At 42.6% G+C, this 14,331-nt stretch overlaps 1 protein-coding gene across 1 annotated transcript; it reads right to left on the reverse strand.

Annotated features, from left to right (window-relative positions):
* Positions 1-287: 287 nt before the first annotated feature.
* On the reverse strand, positions 288-12,308 carry LOC134438314 (adhesion G-protein coupled receptor G5-like). The gene is made up of 12 exons (XM_063187860.1): positions 11,862-12,308; positions 11,654-11,702; positions 9,886-10,000; positions 8,942-9,055; positions 8,579-8,728; positions 7,063-7,105; positions 6,166-6,272; positions 5,797-5,915; positions 4,433-4,698; positions 4,029-4,128; positions 3,495-3,769; positions 288-2,322 (listed from the first exon to the last, which is right to left on the reverse strand). The coding sequence occupies exons 1-12, from the start codon at positions 12,283-12,285 to the stop codon at positions 2,204-2,206; spliced, it is 1,881 nt and encodes a 626-aa protein (XP_063043930.1). The 5' UTR covers positions 12,286-12,308; the 3' UTR covers positions 288-2,203.
* Positions 12,309-14,331: the final 2,023 nt, after the last annotated feature.

Consider the following 14,331-nt stretch of genomic DNA (forward strand, 5'->3'; position numbering starts at 1 on the left):
CTTAGCTCCTCAAAAAGTCTTGTGATCATGCTCAGGGACACTGGTAAGGTTTTGGAGGCTCCAAGCATATTTGTTCTGGGGCCCCCCCTCATAATTAATTAATTAATTAATTAATTCATTCATTCATTCATTAATAATATCAACAAAAGTTGGTGTGTTTCGCTGTTTGTCTTTGTGGTGACGGTGTTTCATTACTGCATTTCTTCTAACAGTTGGAAAAGTAACTTCCTCTTCCACGGTTCATTTAAAAGCAGGAATTAGAGCAAGCGTAAGAATAAGTATAAGGTCTTCTTTATTTAACACAATGAGCTGCACAGAGCTCGAAGTCAGTTTTCAGCTTTTTACAGTGCAGTACAAAAGTGATACAAATACAGATACAGGAAAGCAATTTGTCGCAGTACTATGTACAACAAGTCGTAAAATAAAAGTGCAATAAAAATCTAAGCTTTTGTGTACAGTGGCTGTGACTGTAACATTCAGTAGTTCATCTACAAAGAAACGTGGGCTTATTTCAGACAGAAAACAGCAGTTCAGCAATCAACTGGCACAATGTTACAGTTTTCAATACAAAAAGCAATGGACCAAAAACACACAATTAAAAAACAAATGAACACCTCATTGTCCATCTTCAACCTCACGGAATACGAAATGTATGGTTTAGTCTACATGGCCAGTAATATTAACAAGAGCTTGTTTTAATGGATATGTTTTCAATATCAACAGGTCAATTCAGTTGCGAACACAAATACTTACTGATGTAGCTTGACTGAACATGACGGTGCCTAAAGTGCTACTTTGCAACAACGACATCAACATAAATATAAACAATAAGTCAAAGAGCAGGAGTCCACATGAGCTTATGATGGCCTAACTTCTTAAGCTAAAATCAAAAACCCATGATCCTGTATGAAGGTATATAACGTTTCTATATTCACATGTCCAGCCAGCTGGATAATAACAAAAAAGCTAAATAATAATTTCTATCTGACTGCTAATGAATAAACACTGGGGATGAGATAGAATAGGTAGACTGCCACAGTAAAATGCACATCCCTGATACAGCTTCTAGGAATTTAACAGTACTTGAGAGTATCAAGTAGCCTGGCTGTCGCACCAAGCTTTAAAGATATGGGTTTGGTATGTTAGACTTCCCATAGGAAGGACCTTGCCAGAGGTGCGGTGAAAAGGTGTCTTTCAAATGCCTAGGTGTATTAATTGGCAGAGCGAGAGTGTTGTAGGCAGCATGGCAGGACACTAGCCTCGTAAATTAGACAAACCCTATCAAGAAAACATATTTAGGCCTGCCCAACCCCAGACTATTTCATGTTATGGTCTACTGTGTCAGGCTAGCAGGATACTTTTTGTCATACAGCTTTTGTAAGGACCTTTGTAATAACTACTATTTCATTATTCGTACAGGGCGAGACAAAAGTAGGCTCACAGATGAGAACTAACAAACACAACATAAACAATAACCAAACTTTACACCAAACAACTGTGAGTCTACTAGTATCCAATCTGTAGAATACTATACTCCATTAAGAAAATGACACATACAGCAATCGTACACCAAATGCCCTCAAACGTCTGTGATCTGTGACTTGAAATGACAACTGTGTAAACACATAGCTTCATGACTGACCAATTATTGTGCGACTTAAAGTCATTTACAGGGTATTGGTTATGGTCCCTGTAGCAGTGTGGAGTTTGGCGCCTTGCTCAAGGCAATGTACTTTGGCAGGGAGTGGAAGGGTGGGATTCGAACCTGCAACCCTTTAATCTAAAGTCCATCTACTTAACCATTAGGCCACGGCTGCCCCCATCTTGGGCCACGGCTGCCCCCATCTCTGTTGTATGCCATCAGATTTTGAAAGATCTATTATGTTGACCTTATGGTGAGTGGGAAACCCACACAGACAACCTATAACCAGCAACAGAGTTCTCTTACAGTTTCGACCAGAGGTCCACTCAGAAGCCAGTTTGTCAGTTTGTCAACATTTTCTCACTCTGCCAATTTCCATAACGTACAAACAAAGTTCAGATGACGTAAAGTTTCTGGCAAGTAACAGCATCTTTTACCATCCAGATCATCTGAAGGGATGCTGTGATGCAAGGCACAGCTGCCTGACATCTGTATTCCCATAATTCCTTCAGAGTAAACCCCCAATTACATATAAATATCTACTGCATGCTGCCTGACTTCCTAGTCCTTTTGCTGTAGCATGTGTTGCCTTGTCGAGCTCGAGCTGCTTCCATCTAGAATGGATTCCCTCCTCTTCCGCATCCGATCCAGAGCATAGTACCGCAACATGATGAAGAAACCTGTTGAGCAAACGCAACATATTTTACATACAGTACATTGCAATCCACAGTAGAGAAAGTGAACATTATAGTTATAGAACATGCTTGTTCTGGTACAACAAGGCCTAATGTACTACTACCATGTAATGTGCATACTACTAAGACTAGTGTTGATATAATCATTCAGCATCATTCTACTCCTCATCCTCATCGACACTATCAAAAGCGAAAGCGAAAGCCTTCTTACTCCTTACTAAGACAGGTTTTGGGTTTTATATTGAAGTTGTTTTTTTTTACTCAAACAAGCTTTATCTGGAGGCACAAGTCTGCGCAAACATCCTCATCGTGAGTAATCTAATCTTGGACGCTTTCCTGGACGTGCTTTAGTAGCGACTTCAAGACGGAAACAGACATAGAGGCCAGTGCCATTTATGGCTTTCTAAGAAAACCGACATGGGTTTTATCAGGACATTGTTGCAGTAGAAAAACAATGGCCTCTGACCTTAAAGGGGACTAATTTGGCAAGTTACTATGGACCATGGACAAAGAGCCCAAGGAGTAAACTTTAGTCTCTCCTTCAGGAGAAATAAAAGAAAGATTTCCTCATACCAAGGCACTCCTTCCTTCTGGTTAAAACACCTTCAAAGCTTTGAATGTAATGACAAGTAGAGACATTTTGACAAGGAGTACCTTGGCCTCAGAAAAAAAAATGTAGCATTCTCTTCAAAGTAATTCCTGTGTCTCAAATGGCGCATTTGTGCACTTTTTGCACTATTTTTCAGTAATTATTTGTTACACTATTTTTGGCAAATTCAGTGCACCGAAAGTGCCCGGATGCTGCCCTAACAACAGTCAGAAAACACAGTGCGTGAACGATGGATGCTGTTTTCATATCAATTTGTGGAACTCAGGAAGTCTAGTTGACTGGTGAAATTATGTTCATTAAGAGAAGACACAAGATGGCACCAGAGAACACCCAAACCGAAGACATCTAAAAACCTTTACATGGAGTGACCACACCATTGTTTTTACACACATATAAAAAACTTGTTGTGTTTGGATAGTGTGTTAAAGGGGGTTAAAAAGAGTGCTTTATCACCCCAGAAGAGTAAATGGCGTAGGAGTAAGAGCAGCAGTTAAGAAGAGCAAACATGTCTATCCAATGGCTGACGTTGTGTCCATCTCTTCTTTACCTTGTAACGTGTTGATGAGGCAGAAGACAAAGGTCATGGCGCAGGAGAGGGATCCGAACTCGAACAGACCGAGTATCCAGGTGGTGCCGAAGAGGCAGCTGAGTCCCCACATGCTGAGGAAGGCCGTCTTCCTCTTCATCCACTCGTCACGGTTCTGGATCTTGACCAGCACCACACACAGCATCACCAGCCCCGTGGTCACCACCAGAACCAAGAAGGCCACGTTGGTCATGTAGTGGGCCAACCACGCGTTGGGGTGGTCCTTCATCCAACACCTGCAACAGAAGAGGAAATGTTATAGACAGACAGACAGACAGACAGGCAGACACTGATGTAGACACACAGACAGTCATCCAAACACACAGAGAACTATACAAGTAGATGGACAGTGATATTTAGACAGGTAGACAGAAAGACAAACATTGATATGTAGACAGACAGACAGACTGTCATACAGACCCACACAGACAGACACGTAGGTAGAGATAAATTAATGAACTAATATAACATAACAATATGGATGAACTTATTTACATCATGTAGGGATTTTCAATATCATCACTGGGTGCAATCATTCTCACACCGTAGATGTCATCTCTCGCCACTAGAATGCCCACTGGGATCGCAGGAACACCTGGAGAGGTTCACAAGAACATGAATTTAACTTGTGGAAAATGAAAAATGAATACAGGTAAGGAAAGACGAATGAATACAGGTAGTCCGTCACTTACAGAAGAAGGCTAAAGCACATATTACAATTTAAATCTGGGTGATGCACCATCAAAAAAATCAACCAACACCACCAAGTCTTAAAAGTTTATGTAATAGTGACATTTAGGGCACTTTTCATCAAATGTCTGATGTATGATGTAGCTGTATGCTTGGCCTGATGTCTGTTGATCGACTCACAAAAATGTCAATGTTGGAATGGGACTCACCAAAGCCGAGTATGTACCAGACGGGCGGTTTGGGCGGCGAGCTGAAGATCATGTAGACCATCCAGAAGGTGTGTAAGATCTCCACGCCCATCCAGCAGAACGAGGAGAGCAGCGCGTAGTGCAGCAGTGCTCCCACAACCCGGCACACAGACTCTCCCCCCGCGTTAGCCAACGTGCCAGTCAGGAAGAAGAGCACGCTCAGGCAGAAGAGTGTGATCACAAGGCCACGGTGGATTGGTGCCGCCTGGTCTTTGGACTTCTTTTTGCTGAGAGAGAGAGACAGAGAGACAAAGAGACAGAGAGACAATGAAGCAATAAAGGCAGTGTTTACAGGCAGTAACGGTTTACAGGTAGAGTTAGAATGAATTTCTATGGTCAGTTCCTAATCATAATTGGGGTTTAACTTTTGCATCGAGTTGTCCCGAACTACGCCCATGTTTCCGAATATATCACTGAAAGGGTGACCGAGGGGTGGACATGAGCTTAATCGGTGCCGCCAGCCTGATGCTTGTACTTATTTTGCTGAGACATTCCAGACAGTGGTGTAGTCTTTTTAATGGTGGGTATACTGTATATTTGAGATTTTTTTGAAGTGGGTATACTGTATATATTTGTGCTATTCAAAACAATGGATCAATCAATTTTAAGTGGGTATACTGAAATCCCTGGAATTTAGAAGTGGGTATACTCCGTATACCTGCGTTCTACGTAGACTACACCACTGATTCCAGAGAGAGAGGAAGGAGTTGGGACATTTACAAACAATAGGTGTGTTAACATCGTTATACACCATTTAAATGTATAATCCCTTTAAATATGCCTCATGTAAACAGTCAAATAATCTCTTGAAATATAAATGATTTAAATATTTAAACTGGTTATATTAGGTGGTTTAGAATGTTTATATAAGCCGATTAAGCGTGGGCAATGCCCATGTACGTGTAAGCAGTTTGCCTATTTGTAATTGTTGGCTTTTGTTAGAATGCACCTTCATGTTCATTTCCTTCCTACTGTAATCACACTGAGGCTGACAGAGGGGTGGGTATGATGAGGTGTTGGGGGGGGGGGGGGGGTTGTTGTGTTAAAGGTTTGAGCATGTGTATTGTGTTTGTGAATATTTGCGTGTGTGGGTTTGGGAGTAGCCCTTTCACGCACGCCGTTCCACCAGTGAAAAGCTGTAATACTCGCTGACGAAACTTTACTACCATAGTACTACACCACTATGTGCACTACACTGCCTGTAATAATACATTATGACGTGGTCGTTGCCATTCTGGTAACAACTAAGAGGCTGCGTCTTCCTGATTCAAAAACAAAATATCAGTAAATCACCATCAGAATGGATGAATATTAGTGTCAGTTACCTCTTTTTGCAGAGTGAGTAGAAGAGAACCATGCAGCTGAGGGCAGATATGGCACAGCCTAGTGCTGTAATGTACGTCAAGGCCTCCAGGTGACACTGTGACTCACGCTGTTCTACTTGCTGGTGGAGGAACACAGAAAAAAATCAAGTTACACTACAGTCAGAGATGCACTACACTCAAATCAAATCCATTTACAGTCAGAACAGCTCAACCCAAAAGCTACAAAACTGCTTGACACAATAGAAACAAAAGGCACCATCAATAACTATTAGGCCTCCCCATCTGATAAACATTACTTTGTAGTCTTACAGTAGACCTAAAACGTACTACATGTAGCATATAGCATTAGAAAATGTAAGGAAGACTCACAACTAGAATGGAGAAGTAGGTGAGGTGGTTGCAATGGCACTCTGTCGTGTCCTCGTAGAGCAGCTCAGTTTTGCATCCCTCGCGTTCCCAGGTGACCTCATTAGGATCTGCATGAATTTAATACAATCAAGGGACTTCCAACCCAACAAACCCACAAATTCCCTAATATAGACCTTCATTAACTCAGACCTCTATTAGAGAATTGAATGTATTTGCATATATGAGGTGATTGACTATAACAATGTTGTAACCCCTTAATGCACGCCGCACCTCCAGTGGCATGCTGTATTTGCCATTGAAAAGTCAGGTACCATAGTACTACACAACTATGACTTTTCACAGGGCCTTTAGTAATGCACTACGACTTGGTCATTGCCATTCTGCTAACAGCAAATTTATAACGCCATGTCTTAACGGGTTAATGATGAATAGCACCAATAGATATAGTACCAAACTGATGAGTTGTATTGGTGTGCTATTGTAAAGTGTTATGTGTAGGGTCGTAATGTTTTGTGTTGCAATATGGTGTGGTGTGCTGATGTGTGCTATAGAGTTTAAAGGAGAAGTCCAGTTTTTTTAACATTAATAAAAAATGGCAGAAGCCATATTTTGCCTTGACACTTGTTAGGGACTGCTAGTGAACACCCCTAACCACTTTGAGAGCTGTAGACTTCCAAAAACAAATGTTAAAGGTGATTTTAAGAACAGAGTTGCAGGTGCCCATAGACGGCCATTCTAAAGCTGGTTGAGATCAAATCCAAATAAGCCAAATAACAGAGACTGCAGCAAACATGAAATAAACGGTGAGGGGGACTCTAAAACATTGCAGACCACTCAGAAAATGGCCTTAATGTTAAAAAAACTGGACTTCTCCTTTAATAGGCTATAATCACATACCTTTCCTTGTATCCCAGGAGACACATGTCCTTGAGTGGTTTTTCTAAAAAGCAAAAAAGAGGCTTTTAAGATAATTTCGAGTTACGAGCCATAGGCTACAGCAGTACCGTATATCACTATTCTGCAGACAGGGGGTGTTTCCTCAGTAACCACCTGTAGTAGTACCTTAAGGCACGGCAGAGGTGAGTCATACAGTATCACATATCTACAAATTAGCTCCTTTGACAAATGGTGAGGGTAGAGGTAGTGTATTGCATGGTATTGCATGTGTGACTCTACCGTATAGAGCCACACATGCAAGACCATGAACTACGTGTGAGAGGAAAATAACTTGCAACAATGTGCAATATATCTCATTTTTCAGAGCAGGTCCTCAGTGTAGCTCTAAAGACAAATGAAAAGGGTGGCATAAATGCTTATGTAGAATACAGAAACAAATACAGAAACAGTCTTGTCCCGTCAATGCATTTGGCATTAAAATTACACTGGATTTTCACTTACTGCATCTCACCATTTCAAAAGATGAATTGATAGCATGTATTTATAACACATTGTGTGTGTACACATGTTGTTAAAACTTAACTCAAACCGTAGACACAGTATGTGGTTGAAATGGCCAACGCAGTTGCGATACTAAGCGCTCCCAAGTGCTCAGATTCTCAGTGTGCACACACAAGTCAGTTCGAGATTAGAGGCAGGAGTGGGAGAGGGAGCAGTCACTCTGTAGGCCTGAACACACCCTAAGTGAGCTGTAGTAGACCAACTTGCAGGAAAATATACTGAAGCATTTTGTGACTCTTTTGTTGTGCGTGTGTGTGTGTGTGTGTGGCCCAGTTACTGGGGAACCTCTTTGTGTGTGTGTGTGTGTGTGTGTGTGTGTGTGTGTCTGTGTGTGTCTGTGTGTGTGTGTGTGTGTGTGTGTGTGTGTGTGTGTGTGTGTGTGTGTGTGTGTGTGTGTGTGTGTGTGTGTGTGTGTGTGTGTGTGTGTGTGTGTGTGTGTGTGTGTGTGTGTGTGTGTGTGTGTTTTGCCTAATACACTTACCTGTACTTTACTGTGACATTGTGAGAATTTCCCACCCCTATTATACTCTGTACACTGCCTACTTTTACATACTATACTATATCATAGATGTATCCATCAACACTTGTTCCAGGTCATGTTAAGATTGTCTACCTTAACTGACAGAGTATGTCTTCTGCATTGGTCTATCCCAACTCACAGAATGTCTTTTTGCACAATTACCTTTTTTACATTTTTTATCTTTACTATTTTATTTTATTTTCCCCTCCCTGACTATTCCTGCGTTATTTGAGTCTTGAAATGTCCATGTGGGCATTTGTGTATTTGTGTATTTATGTAAGCTATTGGATACCTGAATTTCCCCCTGGGGATCAATAAAGTTACTCTACTCTACTAAAAGCTTACCAAATACAGCTTCCTTACTCACAACTACTGTATTTCCAGCAGTCAAAGTAGTACCGTTTCTGATTGTAAAATGCATTAATGAATACGTACTGGTAAAACAGCATGGTGGAAGCGGATTTTAATTGGCTCAGGGAGCTGTCTGACGATCTCGTTTTCAACTGTGATCCCGACGACATCGTCCAGGATCCTGAAGTTCTTCTGCTCCACCAGATTACCCTGACTCTTATAGGTACCTTTCTGCTAGAAAAGTGAAACAAAATAAAAACCTACATAAACACACATGGACACTCATAGGTTGTAAATATCTGTGTGTGTGTGTGCGTGCGTGCGTGCTTGCGCGTGTGTGCGTGTGTGTGTGTGTGTGTGTGTGCGTGCGTGTTTGAGTGTGTGTGCACACACACGTGTGTGTGTGAGTGAGCATACATGTGCAAGTGAATTTGTTTGAATACTCACATTGAATATGGTGTTGTTTTGGAAGAAGGTGCACACCACTCTGGCTTTCGGCTTTCCTACAGGTTTCAAGGCGGCCGGGAAGTGCACTGATGGCAGTGGCGCTGATCGCGATGACTGCAACACACACACACACACACACACACACACACACACACACACACACACACACACACACACACACACACACACACACACACACATGCGCGCACACACACATGCGCGCACACACACACACACACACACACACACACACACACACACACACACACACACACACACACACACACACACACACACACACACACACACACACACACACACACACATTACTGATATGTACATATATTGCTGAAATATATACAGTATATTGAAAAGACGGCTGCTCAAAACGCATACAAATGTATGTAGTATGTAGATGTACCGTCGTGTGCATGTAAGTGCATCTGTACACAGTACCGGTACATGTAATGAACCTCCAGCTCCAGCTCTGCCTACAGTATATGTAATATGTGTGAACTTGTACAGATGCAATCAAGAGCATCCGCATACATTTCTATGTTTCGTGCACATTGATGCCATGAACAAGCATCATATCTATATGGATGAAGGTGTGAATGTGCATGCATGTTTGCAGGTGCAAGTACATGAATCTACAGGAAAGTGCCCTATGCACTGGCTTCGGAAAGTGTGTGTGTGTGTGTGTGTGTGTGTGTGTGTGTGTGTGTGTGTGTGTGTGTGTGTGTATACATGCATATGTACTGTAGGTGTGAACATGCGTTGCGCATGCTTTTAAGTGCATGCTCACTTACAGGAAGAGTGACATTGTGTGTGTGTGTGTGTGTGTGTGTGTGTGTGTGTGTGTGTGTGTGTGTGTGTGTGTGTGTGTGTGTGTGCGTGTGCGTGTGCGTGCACACGCGCATGCATGCGTCCGTGCGTGTACTTACAGGAAGAGCAAGATCATGTCCCTTGAAATTGTCATCCATCTCCAGCACTGCCCCATGAAAGCATGCCGTGTTCACAGAGCCCAGCATATCTGAACTCATCATCGCCTCCTCAATCCTACACACACACACACACACACACACACACACACACACACACACACACACACACACACACACACACACACACACACACACACACACACACACACACACACACACACACACACACGCATGGGCATGCATGCACGCACACACATGCACGCACAATGCATGCACAAGCATGCAGAAGTCATTGTTGTGCAATGTACATAAGTAGCCCTGACCCCATGAACTTATCTCATCAGCATCTGAGTCAGCTCTGGAGTTCAGGCGAGATGTGTGATGCATTTATATTTACGCTTCCTCAAAAAAGCACCGAAAGGGCCCCACCTATGCACTCTGGTTTTAACACCCCACCCCACCCTTACACACAGAGTATCGACTGTATATCTAGACCCATTGTCTACACAAAATAAACAACATATTGACAAAGCATTGGTTGCACATTCTATTTACTCTTTATGTGACAAAGGGAATCTGAAGAAGAAGGTAAGGTAAGGTAGGTCTGCCATGGTATGAAGCGCACAAGAAAGCATTTCAAGTGTGCGGCCTCCTCACTCTAAAACTTGACTCAGCCGTTGCCCTGGGATGTGCAAAGTCTTCCTCATCAACTGAAGATAGAGACAAAGCCAATGGAATGGGCTAGGCTGAATGCGATTCCTTTTTGTTGTTGGTGGTGGTGTTTTTAAACTTTATTATTGACAGGACAGTAGAGAGAGACAAGAAACGTTTTTTCGGGCAAAGGACCCGGGACGGAATAAATCGAACCTGGGTCACCAACGTAGTAGCCCAGTGCCCTACCGTTAGAGGCGCCACAGTAAAGGCAGAGAGAGTAGAGAGAGAGAGGTTCCATTGGCCCATTGTTTCCTGGTTCTATTATGGCCCCCCTTAGGCAGACCTAGGCAGACCTAAGGACTGTTCTATTCATTGTAGGAGCATTATGACACGGCCCTTTAGGCAGACCGGAACCTGGTCGCGTTAGGTGCCCATAGAAACCTATTATGTTGGCATATCTCTATACTTAAAGAATCTCTGGTAAAGGCAGAATGTGATGATACAGAGAAAACTGGCCTGTGTTGTCAAGTGAAACTTTAAAGTTCGCTAGCACAAGATCACCGTTATCCCCTTTTGCATGGTGGTGGTTCGCTTAATTCTTTGACAGTCGTGCTGCTCAGCTAGGTGCACAGTTTCCTGTTTGTGGCAAAACCTCAGAGCTTCACTCGTAGCCCGCAGCAATGGTTCATAGCCCTTTTCCGTCACTCTCACACAATCGTCGATGAGGAAAATGCAGTAACTATGTCACAAACAATTCTCTTTGTCACCTAAGGTGTTTGCACACACACATCTATTGTTTTGAACCGTAATAATGGTTCTCAATATATAATGCAATTAAGCATTTCATATGTGCTATTTCATTATTTTACATATATTTTTACTGTAACTGTCAGCAAAAAAGAATAAAGTATACGAATAAAGTATACTATAAAGTAGTTCTCTTAATACATTATTTGACACTTTGCACTCCTGAAACCTCTAAATGATGTTCCCTATACTTACTATGCAGGTTTCATTTCCTCTTTTATTATCACTGACTTTGTGGAGTTGTAGCTGTCAAATCATTCACACTACCTTGCTCTATGCTTGTATTATATGTTAGAAGGTAACTCACATATTCACTCTCCTGGCTTCTTCAATGGCCTTTTCACAAAATTCCAGTTCTGTAAAAAGACAATAATAAACATGATAAACAACACTTGGCACTCAAACAACACTTAAAGTCCAGTGACTGTACATTGCAAAACAGTACAGTTTTACATATCCCTCCATTGACTTCTAGAGCACGTCTACATCTATCAGTCAATGACAAGAAAACTTACTGCAGTTGATGGTAGCTCCATAAAAATTGTAAGCCACTCTGGTCTGCGTGCTGATAATGTCCGTCCTCATGCTGCCGTTGACGATGCCGTACATGTGTGTGGAGCTCTGACTGCGCCCTTCAGAGAGGTCCGTACAGCAGTTCCCCTGCAGCCCGGCCGCTTGGAGCACGGTGTGGTTCTTCCCATCCACCTCCACCTGCAGCCTGTCCACCAGGGGCTCCCAGTACACACAGAAGGGGCTGTCGGTGGTGCCCGGTGTACCAGTCACGTTGATGGGCTTCATGGACTCACGCTGGGTGGCTGCGATGGCTCCTTTGATGTAGAGGGTGGTGGCGTTGGCACTGATGTCCAGGTCTCCGCAGCCCTGGGACAGGTGGGAAGTGAGCCACCGTTCACCGCCACCGTGACGCCATATTCCGCACATCTTGAAGTCCTGGTCATTCTCTCCTTTACCTGGGTGGACAGTGACATGTGGTGTGAATGCCTCAGCAAGAGGGTTTTTTTCCATCAAAATGTCACTGATAACATGATAAACCTGCACTGTTCTCTTTAGATTGGGACATACAGTAGCAAACCTGCCAATTTTTATTTTTTTTAAAGTACAACTGTGGTCCACTAGGCTATGGTTAGGATACTCCAATGTCGGCTTTTATTGTTTCCTAAGTATACATATGTAATTGATAACTTACTTTGACTCATTAGAGCAATGAGACAGAAAAATCCCAGAATTCCTCTTGCTTGGCCCCACACCATTATCCTGGATTGAATCATGACACCGGCGTCTCTCTCTCTCTCTCTCTCTCTTAACTCTACAAGACAACAACAAAAACATGGAATAGGAAGTCTGTGTTAGACAACGTCAATCCCAGTGTTCAATGTCAAACTCTGCAGTGGAAACGTCTCCATTTTAAAAGAAGAAATGTTCCCACACCAAGACAGGAGAGCTTTTATCGGTGAGAAAGTATGCATTTTTTTTCTCTCTCGTCACACACAAACAGAAATACACGTTTCCTTCATGTGGCTAGCCTCCGATCTTAAACACCCACCCCCTTCAAATAACACACATTTATCTATGGCAAGCAAGAGACATTTTATCATTGAGAACACACACTCGTAAAGGCCTAAAAATACACGCTGCATGATATCCTGCAGCCTTATCCAGGGGGCCAGTCGTTCTGTCTTAATAGTCTGAGCAACATCAGGCGTCACTCTTACAAGGAATAATGGATGATGTAAACCCATGTCAGTCCTTACGAAAATAGACCATGATTTCATGGTTTTCTGAGCATGGTACGGCACGGTTTTTTGGTTTGACTATGGTTTAACTATAAAATTAACCATAGTTTTACTACGGTTTATAATTACTTATTAAATTACACGTAGCAGTCGCTTTTTTATCCAACGCATATACAGGTATTGGTGAGAGTCCTTGGAACAATGTGGGTTTAGGTGCCTTGCTCAAGGGCACTTCAGTCATGGATGGAGGTTTTTTAGCATGGTTTGTGACAATGATTAAACCATGCTGAAATAAAAACATGAAACATGAATAACCATGATCCATGTCAGGAACCACAGTTTTCATAACCTGGTTCTCACACAGATCGTGCGAGCTCACAAAATTGAGCGAAAATGCACAAAGGGTCTGCGTGAGAACCAGGCTACAGTTTTCATGGTTACCCCCCAAAAAACATGGATAGTCCATAGTAATACTCTGGTTGGTTACTACTTATGTACTTATGTCATTTAGACCTCTGCATTTCGTCTATAGGCGCTCGCGCAACATCTCAAATTTGGTCATAATTTGGTTGCTGACCAAACCCACCACCACCTTTTTTTCCCACCTGTACCTGACAGAAATTACACAATGTAATCATTGTCATACTGTAAACCCCATGTCAACCATGCTCTCATAGGTGCACAGACAAAAAAAGACAGTTCATCATAAAACAAATGATTGTGGAATGTGTGGTCTACAGGTTGTCAACAGATTGTGCCTTACAGGTAAATTCCGTTCACTCATGCAGCTCATAAAAAATAACTGACAGACAGAGAGTGCTAATTCACACGGCATCTGCAGAGGTTAGATTAGTTTTCTATGCATGGAACAATCATAGAGTCACTTAGCAGTGTGTTACTAGAGTCACTAGAGCAGAGTGTTACTAGAGTCACTTCTCAGCACGTTTTCTTCGCACTGCACATCGCACCAAGAGTAGACTGCTGTTAGACTTTGTAGTAAGCCATCACACCATTAACACGCATATGTATGTACGCACACGCACACACACACTCACGCATGCAGGCAAGCACACACGTACACACGCATGCACGCACACACACACTACTCTCCCCCTAACCAAAACTAATCACTTTGACCTACATTTCTTCAGGCAGATGCCATAAAGGTAACCCACAACTCCAGGACTACAGGTGACTACAGGTGTCATCACGCTACTGAAGAACACGAGGCAGG

Source organism: Engraulis encrasicolus, chromosome 22 (genome assembly GCF_034702125.1).
Source record: "Engraulis encrasicolus isolate BLACKSEA-1 chromosome 22, IST_EnEncr_1.0, whole genome shotgun sequence".
NCBI lineage: Eukaryota > Metazoa > Chordata > Actinopteri > Clupeiformes > Engraulidae > Engraulis > Engraulis encrasicolus.

Coding starts and splice junctions, on each gene's coding strand:
- LOC134438314 (XM_063187860.1), bottom strand. CDS start 12,285: ATGTGCGGAATATGGCGTCACGGTGGCGGTGAACGGTGGCTCACTTCC. Junction 8,729..8,941: donor AAAACAACACCATATTCAAT/GTGAGTATTCAA, acceptor TCACTTTTCTAG/CAGAAAGGTACCTATAAGAG. Junction 2,323..3,494: donor CCTCATCAACACGTTACAAG/GTAAAGAAGAGA, acceptor TTTGCTCAACAG/GTTTCTTCATCATGTTGCGG.